The sequence below is a fragment of the Echinops telfairi genome, unplaced genomic scaffold (genome assembly GCF_000313985.2).
Source record: "Echinops telfairi isolate 266 unplaced genomic scaffold, ASM31398v2 ScPeMD7_7469;HRSCAF=8507_1, whole genome shotgun sequence".
NCBI classification, from domain to species: domain Eukaryota; kingdom Metazoa; phylum Chordata; class Mammalia; order Afrosoricida; family Tenrecidae; genus Echinops; species Echinops telfairi.
In genome coordinates, this window is record NW_022111373.1 from 36,032,270 (window position 1) to 36,046,852 (window position 14,583).

General features: G+C 38.0%; 1 protein-coding gene across 1 annotated transcript in view; it reads right to left on the bottom strand.

The window, feature by feature from the left end:
* FER (FER tyrosine kinase) overlaps window positions 1-14,583 on the bottom strand; it is a 222,544-nt gene that overhangs the window by 92,952 nt on the left and 115,009 nt on the right. Inside the window, exon 11 of the mRNA XM_045285087.1 lies at window positions 3,203-3,392. Coding sequence (XP_045141022.1) covers window positions 3,203-3,392 — 190 coding nt within the window. The remainder of the gene's footprint in view (window positions 1-3,202; window positions 3,393-14,583) is intronic.

Consider the following 14,583-nt stretch of genomic DNA (forward strand, 5'->3'; position numbering starts at 1 on the left):
GTGACTGCCACACAGCAATGTCTGTGAGCATGGCGCAGGACTGCACAGTGTTTTGTTATGTTGTATTTATGGTAGCTAAAAGTCGGGACCAACTTGACGGCATCTAACAACAATAGGAACCTAGTGATCCACTCAGGTCACAGGGTTAGGAAAATAGCAAGGACATGGATTTATTGTTGCCACTGACTTTGCTCTGTTTTTGTCTTTTTTTTAACTACCTTTCCCTGTCGTTACTTGCCCTCGGACAACAAATAAAATCTTCTTTAGTCTAGATGGATTTACTTATTGTAATATTTTATATAAGTGGCACCACATAATATGTCATTTCCAATGTAGCTCAACTCATCTAATGTCATGTTTCAAAGTTCATCCAAGCAGTGGTGGGTAGCAGAATTTCATTTCTCTTTATGGCTGAATATTCTGTAGTATGTGTATATTACATTTCATTTATCCATTCACCTATTGATGAGCATTTGAGTTATTTGCACCTTTAGCTATTATTATGAATAAAGCTTCAATGAAATTTGTGTGCATGTGTCTGAGTCACTGCTTTGAATTACTTGGGATTTTATACCTAGGGTGGAAATGCGGGGTCATATGGCATATTCGTGTTAATGTTTTTAGGAAGTACTCAACTTGTACCGGACCAACAAATGAACCAATGGAATAGAATTGAGGATCTCTAACCTTGATGGGTCTAGTTTCATTTTCTGTTTATACTTTTCTCAATGTTGCTATTGTAATTAGTTACCGCAATCACTCTGGGGAATAAGACAAGAATGGAATGAATGGCAGAAGTATACATACACAAATATGTAAACTGAAAATGTTAAATAACCACCCCACCCCCAAAAAAATACCATACAATCTGACATGTACATATACCCTAAGATCCTAATAGCTTAAATAACTGCCTGGTTACCCGGAATTGGAGATAGTTAAGTCCCCTGTTATCTCCAAACTCCTAGAAAGAGTTACTCTGCTGGGCAGCCTGTTTCAGAAATGAAGCTTAAAGCAACAGTTCTTTCTTACTCTCTATCAGTCAGTTGGTGGAACCAAAGGAAAATATGGAAGTCAAAACAGAAGGTCAAAAATAGAAAGGTTCCCTTGGGTTGTTTAGTTTTGGATGTTTCTAATCACAAATCACACTGTACAGATGCAAGAAGATGAACCTTTCTGTCTTTTATAAATGAGAAAAAGGCAGTATCACCAAGAATCAATATCTCTAAATTATCTAAAGTCCTAAAATCCTTGGTGGTGTAGTGGTTTGTGTTGGGCTGCTAACCACAAAATCGGCAGTTCAAACCCACCAGCCCCTCACAACATAAATGATAGAAAACTGAAGTAAGTATGTATGTAGCCTAAGTCTATGCCTACACCTGCGCATGTACCATCACCTCAAAAATGCTACATTGAATTATGGTACTTCAGATTATGTTTGAATAAGTAAATTGTTGGATGAATGTCTGAAGTCATTCTTATTTCATACATTTCATTTATTTCTTATCCATTGCCTTCCATAACAAACAGTGTGAATCAAGACCTTTGGCTCTACACCTAACACTTGAACCAAACATGGGAATAAATTTTGTTAAGTATCTAAATCAAAAACCTAAGTTTTGACACCCTTACAGTTAGTTTGGTTCAATAAATATTTGAGTCTGAATCTTAAATTCAATATATTATGCAAGAGAGAAGAGCCCTAGTAGCATAGTAGATGCACTTGGGCTGCTAACCACAAAGTCAGCCAGTCACTCCAACAGGATAAAGGGGAGGTTTTATACTCCCATAAAGTTACAGTCTTGGAAATGCACAGGACAGGTCTACCCTGTCCTATAGGGTCACTATGAGTTGGAATCAACTCGATGGCCATGAGTGTGTGCAAGTGAGAAATGCCAATATAAGCACTGCCTTCAGTCAACAAATTCTTACCCTGTACATTACCAGCTTCAAAAATTAAAAAACAATTTCCCAAATCAGCAGTCATTAAAGTGGGAACCTAGAAATCAAAGCAAGAAGAAAGATGGAATGAGGTTAACACAGCAGCTAGATCAAACAGGGTAGGTTAACACAGCACCTAGATCAAGCAGGAAAGGTAGTGAGGGAAGAGAATGAGGTAATTCTTGTTTCACACATGCATTTTTACCATATCCTTTTTCCTACCCACCCCATACCTTTTACATACTACTTATTTCCTTTTGTTTGTTTTATTTTGTTTTTCATCTTCCTTATCTTTCATGTTCCTAACCTTTATTTCATTACTTAACTTCTTTCCCTCACATGATTCTTCTGCCGTCTCTGTTCTGCCCTCCTCTCATTATCTCTCTCCATTTTTCGCTTTCTGGATTAACCATTAGAAGTCTTATAGATAAAGAATTGGGAATTGTTAGGAATCCAATTAGGTGCCCAAAATAATATATATCATACTCCTAGCCCCTAAAACTGTGGGTATGATTCTGTTTGGAAACTGGGGCTTTCTTTTGTCATGTTAATCAGGGCATACCAGAGCAGGGTAGGTCCTAAATCCAAGCACTTCTGACATAACATTAGCACAGATTCTTCCCATTATTTATTAAGAATTTCCAGTGCTACTCTCCTAGCTCAAATCATCATCTTTTATCACCTGAGATACCACAACAGTCCTTTGGCTCTAGACCTAAGACTCCCCTTAGGAAAACACCCAAAACAGCTGCCAAAGTGATCTATTTCATTTAAAAGTCAGAGCATTTCACTCTCCTGTATAACCCCTTCATTTTGTTCAAAGAAAAAACACAATCCTTAACTATGGCCTACAAGATTCCAAGATCCGTTTCTTCATTACTTTCTAACCTCATTCCCTGTATGCACCCTCTGGCTATAATGTACTTGCTCAGGAAATATAAGTAAGTGGTTTACAAAGACTGTAAAAGAGAAGCACGTCTAGACTGCGCAAGGAGGTCTGAGTGGAAGGGAATATCAGAGTACAATCTTCTGAGTTTTAAAGCAAAAGAAAAGAGCCTTTTCAATGACTTTACAGATAGTTCCTGAAAGTGCTCTCCAGGAAACCTGAAAAGTCTATTTTTCATTTGCAGACAAGTATAATAGGACTTGCATATTAACAAGAGCAATACCTTGTTTTATCAAACTGAAATTAATTCTTGTATACACTTCTCAGCTAGACGCAGTTTCTCAAACATTTCCAGTGGATTACTCTCTCACTTACCATAGAGGTCACTGATCGTGCATCTTCTTCATAATTGACTACTGGCGGTGGCTCCTTCCCATCGTTTTCTTGCACTTTTTGCTCTAGTAGTTCCTTCTGCGCTGCAAACTTGGCTTCGGTGCATCTCAACTGCTGGACTGACTGCTTCAGCTCCTCAAGTGTCTGCTTTTGGCTCAGTAGAAGCACAATACTAAAAACAGTATATGAAAAACAAATTATTTCAACTTCATTACCAAAAAATACAACTTGAAATAATATATCTACATATTATGCTTTTGTTTTCTTTTTCTCCCTTTTTTTAAGAGTCATATGGAAGCATAAGCAATACAAAACCAAGATTTTAAGTCATCACAATAGTTAACTGTTAGCATTAACAAAATATAAGGTCATGGTTGGAAACAAAAGTCAAATGTAAGGTGTTTTCCAATATATTATGACTTATAGCACTCAGGTATACTTGTTAGTTGGCAAGTTCTTTTTAAAATAGGGAATTCTGAGTTCTCAATGAATCTCTTCAGGAAAGGCTGACTTTTAAAATAATCATTTAACAAATTTAAAGTTCCAGATCTTAGAGAAGATAAGCCTCAAAATGCACCTGAACCTTCCTCCCTGAAGGTTCTTGGTTGGCATCTGCAGGAAGAGCGGGAGTGAAGGGGGTGGGGGTGGGGGGTGAGCAGTACAGAAACAAGACTCTAAGATAAAAATGAGCAAGGTAAGATGGCTTTATAGATTGAAGTATCAAATGGATTGTCCCTAAAAATACAGTTTGTAAGTCCTCACCTTTCTATCTTTGGCTCTGAACCCAGTTGGGACTGTGTTGTCTTTGTTACAGTGAAAAGGGAGCAATAGGGTAAACTATGTCTTAAATCAACCTCTTCTGAGAGGTAAAGCTAGTGACAGTACACGGCATGCCCTGGGAGGTCTCCAAGGAACCAAGAAACAGAAGCTGAAAGGAGACCAGTGTCTTCCCCTAGAAACACTGGTGGGAGCAGCTTTCCTAGAGCCTGAGAGCATCCTGCATTCAGACGCCTATTATCAGAAACCATGAGAAAATGAAGGTATGCCTACGAAGACAGGCACATAGTAAATTACATTTTCATTTATACGTGCGGATTAGTCTAGTAAAAGCTGTTATTTCACACATACAGGCAAAATCAACAGAAAAGTATACTTGAAAATAAAAACCCTCTAGAAGCATTATTGTTACTAGTAGTTATTTACCACTAAATTTTATAAAGACTTGAAAAATGGGTATTATAAAAGCTTTGCAAAAATGAAATAGAAAATAGCTAACAGGCATAATAATTTCAAAAAAGGAAATATAAACAACATGCAAACCAATCCAGGAACATTAATTTTGCAAGATAAAAAGCATGCATGTTACTCTGATCTTAATCCTGTGGTAGGCTGAATAATGTCCTCCCTCTCCAAGAAGACCACATCATTTTCTCAGAACCTTACATGGTAAAGGGGACTTTTCAGATGTGACTAAATTAAATATTCTGAGATGAGAGCTTATTCTGGATTATCCAAGTGCACCTAATATAATAAAAGGATGCTTTATAAGACAGAGGCAAGAGAGATAATGTCAGAAAAGTCAATATGACAATAGAAGCCAAAAAAAAGTACGCTCAAAAACACTTTAGGAAACAAATGGGTTGAGAATTTGTCGTGCTTCCTAATATCCCAAGAAGAGAATCGCTAAGACTGTATTTTATTCTGAAGGGGCAGAGAGCTTCACTGTTCATATGTACGGAAGATTGGTACTTAATTTTAATAGAGCAGAACCGCCCCCCCCCCCCAGCAAAAAAGAAGAAGAAGCAAAAGGAGAAAGGGTGGTGTGATGTGGATGGAGAACCAAAAACTGAAAAATGAACTAGAGAGTGGAAAAGACAAGGAGTCAATTAGCTCTTAAAGCCTCCGGAAGGCACCAGACTTATCAGCCTCTTGTTTGTAGGCCTGTAAAATACATTTTGGATTTCTGAGCCCCAGAAGAATGGATACATTTGGATGATGGTGTTAGGAAATAATATTCAAAGTACCATGAGCTGTCCACCCACCCAAAAAAAACTACAAAAATTTTATTTATATATATGAAGAAATACTGACAGAATGCCTCTTAGAATTAGGATGGCAAGACTTCATCTCACATACTTTGGACATGTCTTGGACGGGTTATCAGGAGAGATCAGATCCTGGAGAAAGATACCATGCTTACTAAGGTAGAAAGTCTACGAATAAAGAGGAAGCCCCTCCGAGAGATGGACTAACACAGTGGCTACAACAATAGGTTCAAATACAACAACAATTGTGGAAGTGGTATAGGACCAGCTATTGTTTTGGTCTGTTGTACTCAGCGTCTCAGAGAGTCAGAACCCACTTGTCAGCACCTGATACCTAACAAGACTAGAAGGGGTTTTACAACTAAATAGGACTGGCTCCAACTAAAACTACAGATGTAGGGAGAAGAAAAAATAAAGAATTCGAAGCAAGATTCAGACAGGAAGAAAATTACTATTAAATGAGCAATATGAATTAGTTTTAGCTTCACAAAATCAAAGTAAATAAGATTGAACCACCATAGAAAAATTGTAGTTAAAAATATATACAAGAGGTTTATCTGTAGAAGTGTATGATATGTGAATATTATATCAAGAAAACTACTTTTTTAAAAAGCAGGAGGATGAACAACAGAAATGTGGGTAAAAGGAGACAGCAGTCAGTGTAAGGAATGAAAACAATAATTCATAATTTATCCAGGGGTCACAAGGGTGGGAGTGGGGGTAGGAAGGGAAAAATGAGGAACCTGATACCAAGGGCTCAAATAATAAGTACATGTTTAGAAAATAATGATGCCAACATATGTACAAATATGCTTTACAATTGATGTATGAAATATAAGAGCTATAAGAGCCCTCAATTAAAAAAAAAAGAAAGAAACCAAACTTAATCTATGGTTATCATAAGTGAAGAAGGAAGAGTTTTTGCTTAGGGGGCATTGAGTTCATTATAATGGAGTTCATTATAATGGAGGTGGTACAATTTGGAGAGAGATAACACTAATGGTTGTATAACATGAATAGTATAATCAGTGGCACTGAATAATACCTGTAGAAATTGTTGAATAGGTGAATGTTTTGTTGTGTCATTTTTTGCCAAAATTGAAACAAACAAACAAACATGAATAACAAAGCGTATGGGGGGAAAGAAAATGTTCTATAATGGACTGTGGTGAATTGCACAACCCTTTTGATATAGTTGAACTACTGATTTGTATGATAGGTGGATAAAGTGCCAATAAAACTGCGTGAGTGTGAGTGAGTGTGTGTGTGTGTGTGTGTGTGTGTGTACACACCAGCTATATATATTGTAGAACTTTAAGAAAGAATTCTGTATTTCAAAATTATTTCCCATGGTGTTTACAGTCTCAGTGTAGTACTATTACTCCACCTCTCCTTTAGCCTGGATAAAGAACAGCGTCTTCCAAATCAACTTAAAACAACTCTGTAACTAGAAGAATCCACTTTCTCATATCCTCTGTGGGAGCCTGCCTAGCTCCCTACCAGTTCTGATTGTTAGTTTTAAGATCTGGTCACCACGGCCTCTAGTTCAACGGTCAATTCTTACTTTTAGGGATTCAATCATATTTCTGTGCTTCCAACCATCCTATTCTTTGCTCATTCCTTTCCCTTGCTTCCCAATTCAGAGCTTTCCCTGCATGCGTCTTGCTGTTGTCAGTCATGTGGTGCCTCACTCATACTCTGAGAGTTCATGGGATAACTTGTCACCTTATATGTTCAGTATGTTTATAGATTTTGTTTTGTTCTCAATGGCTATCCTAGTTACTAAGGAGCCTGGTAGCACCGTGAGTTAAACATTGGACTGCTAACCAGAGTAGGTGGTTTAAAACTACCCACTGCTCAGTGAGTGAAAGAGGAGGTTATTTGCTCCCATGAAGATTTAGAGGCTTGGAAAACCTACAGAGCAGTTCCACTCTGTCCTATAGTGTCTCTAGGTCTCAGGATATCTCAATGATAGTCGATGTGAGATTAAAAAACTGCAAAACAAAGGCTTCTGCCTTAGGAAGATGGAATAGATAAACTATACAAAAAAGAGTCACTTAACATAGCAGGCTTGAGGCTGCAAATCTTAGAGTTCTAACAAAGTTGGCCCTTGGTTGACACCTGAGAACTAGACTGGGAAAAAGTTCCATATACTTGACAAGATTAGATAGGCTCACTGTGCCTAGACTACCCAAACAATATGTTTTATGCTAAATGTGATTATCTGATTACCTCCTGAGAGTCTAAATTTTGTATATGTCTTAGGCAGATATATCTATATGACCAGTTTCCATTAAAATCCTTGTGTGCCTAACTTCTTCCCTGGGCAGAAATGCATTTTTGCTGCTGAAAGACGAGCAGGGTCTGCCGGGAAGGAGAGAGAGTGCACATGGAGATCTGCTAGTTCGTTCTTCCAGATCCCTTACACCTTTCTCTCCTGTAATGCAGCTCCGCGTTTTTACTACCTCCCGGAAGTAAATCTCGAATCCCATGAGTTCTGTGAGAAAACCTCTGAGAGGATGGACTGTGTTGCCGTTGGTGTTCGGTGCCATCCAGCAGCCCTATGCAGGACAGAATGAAACACTGCCTGGTCCTGCACCACCTTCACAATTGTGGCAGCCACTGTGTCAAGCCTCTCCTTCAGGGCCTTCCTCTGTTTTGCTGCCACTCTGCTTTACCAAACCTGTTGTCCTTCTCCAGGGACTGGTCTCACCTGACAACATATCCTAATTTTTTATTTTTTATCATTTTATAGAGGCCTTTTACAACTCTTATAACAATCCACACAATTATACCACATTTGTGCATATGTTGCCATCACTTTCAAAGCATTTTCTTTCTACTTAAGCCCTTGGTGTCAGCTCCTCCTTTTTCACTCCCTCACCCACCCTCCCACACTCATGAACTCTTGACAAATTACAAATTATTGTTATTTTCATATCTTGTACCGTCCACTGTCTCCCTTCACCCATGTTTCTGTTGTTTGTGGGGTGGGAGTGGGGTGGGGGTTCTATGTCTTTCCCCCTTTCTTCCCCTTCTTCCCCCAACTGCCCCCACCCTCATACTATCACTACTCCCTTTACTGTTCCTGAGGGGGTTATCTGTCCTGGATTCCATGTGTCAAGAGCTCTTATCTGTACCAGTGTACATACACGGATCTGGCTAAATTTTTGTGGTAGACCTGAGGTCATGATAATGGGTAGGGGGAGCATTAAAGAACTAGAAGAATGTTGTGTGTTTTGTCTGTGCTGTACTCATTCCTTTCTTGCGACCCTTCCATGCGAGGATGTCCAATTGTCTACAGATGGGCCATGGGTCTCCACGCCAATCCTCCTCCTCGTTGGCGTCGATATGATTGTTATAATATATCCTAATTATTTAAGATGAAGTTTTACCATCCTTGTCTTTAAAGACCACTCTGACCATACTTCTTCCAAGACAAATTAGTTTACATCATTAGCAGCCCATGTACTTTCAATGTTCTTCTCCGGCACCACAATTCAAATGCATTGACTCTTCTTCGTTCTTCCTTATTTAATATCCAACTTTCATGTGCATATGAGACAATGGAAAAATATCATGGCTTGGATCAGCCACACCTTAGTCCTCAAAGTAACATGCTTGCTTTTCAATACGCTAAAGAGATCATGTGCAACAGATTTACCCAATGAAACACATCTTTTGATCTCTTTACTTGATTGTGGTTTCAAGCAAGACAAAATCCTTGATGACTTCAACCTTTTCTCCATTTAATCATGATGTTACAAACTGATCCAGTTGTGAAAATTTTAGTCTTCTTTACATTGAGTTGTAATCCTATTGAAGGCTATAACGCTTGATCTTCATCAACAAGTGCTTCAAATCCTCCTCACAGCAAGCAAAGTTGTAGCCTCTGCATATCATAGGTTATACCAAAGCAGTGGTTCTTAACCTGTGGGTCGTACGACCCCCAAAGGGGGCCACCTTTCACAGGGATCACCCAATTCAAAACAGTAGCAAACTTATAGTTATGAAATAGCAATGAAAATAATTTATGGTTGGGGGTCACCACAATATGAGGAACTGTATTAAAGGGTCGCAGCATTAGGAAAGTTGAGAACCACTGTACTAAAGCCTTCCTCCAATCCTGATGCCACACTCTTCTTCATATAATCCAGCTTCTCTGATGCTTTGGTCAGCATGTGGACTGAATAAGTGTGGTGAGAAGAGGCCACCTTGATGCACACCTTCCTGATTTTAAACTAAGAAGTATTAATTTCCTCTTCTGTTAGCACAATTGCCTCTTGAGCCATGTACAAGTTCTAGATGAGTACAATGCAGGGTTCTGGAATTCCCATTCTTCACAGTTGACTCAACTACAATAGGACTCTAACTTTATGGGAAAAGGTTGTAGCCAAACCCCACCCATGCCATCAAATGCTCAGTGAGGATGGCTTTGAGGACCATGCCGGCGCCTCATTAACATAAACTCACTTTCCCTTAAATTTTCTACCTAAACCTTTGAGTGGTGGTTGTCAATTTCATCCCCTATCAATAGTTCTCTAAACAACATAATGGCAGACCTTTTGTACTTGTTAAGCTAAAGTATTATTTAATTTTAAAATGACATCAGCGGATATTTTTGGATTACAGGGCTTCCTCTACCCTCCATGGTTTCACACAGTAGAGTCCATGAGAAAGTTCTATTTTCTTTTTACACCTTTTGATCAGGATCATACTATGAAATCTTTGAGGAAAAGCTTTATGTGAATGAGGCTGGAACAACTCTGAAAAAAGAGGGTAAGAGTGGTTGCAGCACTTGAGAATGTTAACAGTCTCACTAAATTGTACATGTAGAAACTGGTGAGCTGGCATATGTTTTACTGTGCACACTTAACAACAATGACACACAGTGAATAAAATTTAGAGACAATAATAATAATAATGAATAACATTCCTGCCTGTGTGGTGCTGCCAAACAGAAAACTTTCAACCCTACAATGTTGACATGAGCTCTCCAGACTCCCTTCCCCTGGGTGACAGTGGGGGATCCCCTGAGAAGTCCCTCCCAACTTAAAGAACAAAGCCCCTTCTCCTTTCTCACTGGAGTGGCATCAAAGGAGACCTACTGGAGAATCAGAATTTTCACCATCACTGCCTAGTAAGGAAGCAACCCTCTCATGGTATTAGAGGAGGCCACTTGGGGAGCAGTTAAGGAGATATCAATGAAAGCTGACTGGGGTGCAGGAACACCAATCCCAACCAGAACTACATACCATATGGTACTTTTTATGTGATAATGACACGGCGCAGCTTGAAACACTATAAAACTGAATAATCATTTACTTTTAAAAAGTCAAACTAAGAATTAAAACCAATAGTAGTATAATTAACACTTTCTACCATTGAACAATAATTGACACAGAGCTTGGTATAGTTTTTCTTGAGCTCTTTTTAATATACTGGTCAAGAATCAATTATATCAGGAAAAATTGGTATTATTGTCATTTGAATAAATAGGCTATAAAAGTAACAAATAACAAAGCTTTACTACATGGAAGCGTTGCAATAAAACTAAACCACTTCAAGTGGTTGATTTTATTCATGCAACTACATAGTTCTGAAAGATAATGTAACTCTGCAATAGCTACATTTCAATCAAGACCTACACTGCTTATATAAGTGTAAATTTTGTTCTTGTTATCGTGAATTCAGTCACACAAGAACCATATTTAAGTTTATTTTCACTTTACATTGTTCAGGTCTTGAATTGAAACCACTAAATGATTCTTTGTATAACTTATATTTCTCACTGTTACAGAGGATATTTTAGAGAAGGGGAATTTACACTAAAAAGTGTTGATTCTAGCCTCTTATTATATTTAGACAGGACCAATAATGCTGTACCAATTAAGTGAATACTTAGTAAAAATACATTAATTTATATTAAGAGTATCAATATCTAACTTACAAATATTTTCAGTATTTGTGAAAATATCTTGTTTTTTAACTTTTATTCTTTTTAAGTGACATGGGTATACTATATGTAATGAACAGTATATTAAAAAGCTCTCTAAATCTATATTAGTAATTACATAGAATATAATGTATATCCATAAATACTCATTAAATATTAAAAAATTGAAAGTCAAATATTTTTCCTAGAATTCCTCTCATGCTATTTGTTTAGGAAAATATTTTAAGGTATAATTCAATGGCAAACTTCCCCCTTTGCCAATGTCTGAATTAATGAAATTCAACAATGACGACTTAGTTATATTTTTAACATTTTCAAGATTATGCCCTGAAGCCAATAATAAAAACCCCATGCTAACAAAGGCTAACAAAACTTGGGCTAAATGGGATTCATTCTCAGAAGATCTTCACCTACTAACCACATCTAAATTACTTTCCTAAGGATGCTATTAAAAGCATAAGATCAAGTAAATGCTGTAATAGAAAGGACAGAAGCACTGGAGTCAAAAACTCACACGTTTTAACACCAATTCTACTAGTTATTCAATTGCAGGCAAATTTATTCAGGTCTCCAATCCCTATAGCTGAAATATAAGCAATCATCCCACATAAAGCAAATGAAATGAAATGAGATATATAAAATATCCAGCCTAATACATGACACAGTATAAGAAGAGGAAGAACAAGAAATCTGAGTTTCCATCTATCCACCACCCCTTAACTCTCTTTTCCTTAGTCCCATTCTTATCTCCTGATAAAAATAAATATGTGGAGATACATCAAAAAAACAAAAAAACACTGAACTTCCTGCCACCGAGGTGCAACCCTATAGGGAGGGTAGAATTGTCCTTGTGAGTTTCTGAGACTGTAACTCTTTACTGGAGTAGAAAGCCTTGTCTTTCTGCCAAGGAGTGGCTTGTGGTTTCGAATTGCAGACCTGTGGTTAGCACCCCAAGGCATAGTTACGCCCCTCAGGGTTCCTTGAGACTCCTTAGGATTTATTGAAAAACCAAACCCACTACCATGGAGTTGTGATCCTTTATCATTCTCCTGAATTGCTGACCTTAAGATTAGCAGCCCAATTAGCAGCATAACCACTGTACCACCAGGGTTCCTTTGGAGATACCTGGATGTGTCTATTGTATAGATAGGAGAAAGAAAACAAAGCACTTGAGGCACATAAGTATACCAAAAAATAAAAAGGAAGGAAAAGAGAGGAAGGGAGGGAGGAAGGGAGAAAAACAGAAAGCAAGCAAGAAAGAAACCTTGAAACTTCTGTATTAAAATATTCTTTAAATATTACTTCCTCCAATTACATGTGGTTGTTGTTAGGTGCCATCAAGTCTGTTTCAACTCAGTGATAAAACAAAACAGGGTCTAACCATGTCCTCAGAGCCCTGGTTATGTTGGAGGCAATTGTTACAGCCACTGTAACGATCCATCACACTGAGGATCTACCTGTATTTCACGGACCCTCTACTAAGTATGATGGCCTTCTCCAGGACTGGTCCCTCCTGTGAACATATCAAAGGTAGAAGGAAATGAGGTATCACCATTCTCATTTCTTAGAATTCTACAGATAGGCAGACATAAATTGACTTGGGATAGGTAGCACATCCCTTTTGTCTTCTTGGTAGTCACCAAAATTTTAAATAGGAGTAGTTTATAGTGTTTGCATTTATAAAACTGTAAAAAGTTGAACCACTTTGTCATTTATAAACATGTAAAAACATTTATTTTCAAACACAGAAAAGCAAAAGACATTTTTTGCTAAATTGCATAAGTACAACTGTTATTTTTCTATTAAGATTTATGATTTTTTTAAAGAAAATATTTATTAATGGCTAAATGGGACACAGACTAGAGAAAGACAAAGACTTTATTCAGATGAGGGAAACAATAAGCACAAAGTCAAAATGGTATCCAAGGGTTTACTGAGATACAAAACTATAAAGAGCATAAGAAGTCATGGAAAATTTTTACAAATGCAGGGTTAGTGGCAGATCAATACATCATAGTTCCAGGCCAGATTAATGAAGAAGAAACAGGGCTCTGCTTGGGATATATATGTTGTGGTCGACAGATGAGCTTACAAGATTGGTCCATGAGCTTCCCCACGGCAGTCAGGGAATGCCTCAGGACTATTCCAGCCCTGAGCAGCCCAATCAAGTACACAGGCAGGCAAGGCCCCAGTGGAGACTGCCTAAAAATTTCCACATTTATTAAAGGAATACACAGGTAGTCAAATTTTTCCTTTTCTTGCCTTTAGCAGGTTCATGATTACAATTTGCTTTTTAATACCACAGTGTAATAAGACTACAGTTTTAAAAGCTTCAAATATGTCAATATAATTTCACAAAGAGGAAAAAGCACCTGATACTATAAACAATAATGCCAATTAAGAACTATTTGAATCTCATGATTTTTATGGCAAACATGAGGAAATTTTTTATTGTGTTTAAGATATGTAGAAAATAATTATAAACTTTAAATCTTTTATACAAATATAAAGTACTGCAATTATTACTTGCACTTTGGATGTTTGCTTGCTGCAAAGTCAGTGGTTCAAACCCAAAGTTAGCTCTACAGAAAAGAGATGAGGTTACCTATATCTAAAGATTTACAAAGTCTCAAAAACCCTATATAGCAGCGGTTCTCAACCGGTGGATCACAACCCTTTGCGAGTCGAATGACCTTCACAGGGTTGCCTAATATATCCTGCATATCAGATATTTACATTACAATTCAGAACTGTAGCAAACTTACAGTTATGAAGTAGCAACAAAAGTAATTTTATGGTTGGGGGTCACCACAACATGAGGAACTCTATTAAAGGGTCGAAGCACTAGGAAGGTTGAGAACCACTACTACATAGTGTCTCTAAAAGGTGGCATCAAATAGAAGGTAGTCGGTTAATGAGAAGCAATTCTAGGGGTTCGGTTGTGACACTGCTCTTGCTGGTAGTGAGATCCCACTCAGTGCTCTGAGACAGCTGACTTTACACCCAGCAGGATGGCAAGCACTCACAGCTGGCTCATATACAGTGATACCTTAGTTGTTGCACTCAATTAGCTCCAAATTGGTGTCCAAATACCAAAAATTTCAAGAACTGAACATATTTTTCCCATTAGAAAGAGAAATAAATGGCTCAGCGAGCCTCGCCATTCTAGTTCTCAGGTCTCTTGCTTTCTGATGGTCGGACCAGGTTGCAGCTGCCTTAGCAGTTCCCTGCTTCAGCTGGCAAGGCTGACGTCCTTCAAAGTTATATTTTTCATCGTTGCTACATTGCACCCTGACTGGCTTGTCTCCTCCCAGAGACCCCTCTGCAAGGGGATCTCCAGTGGCCTACTAATGGGCTTTGGA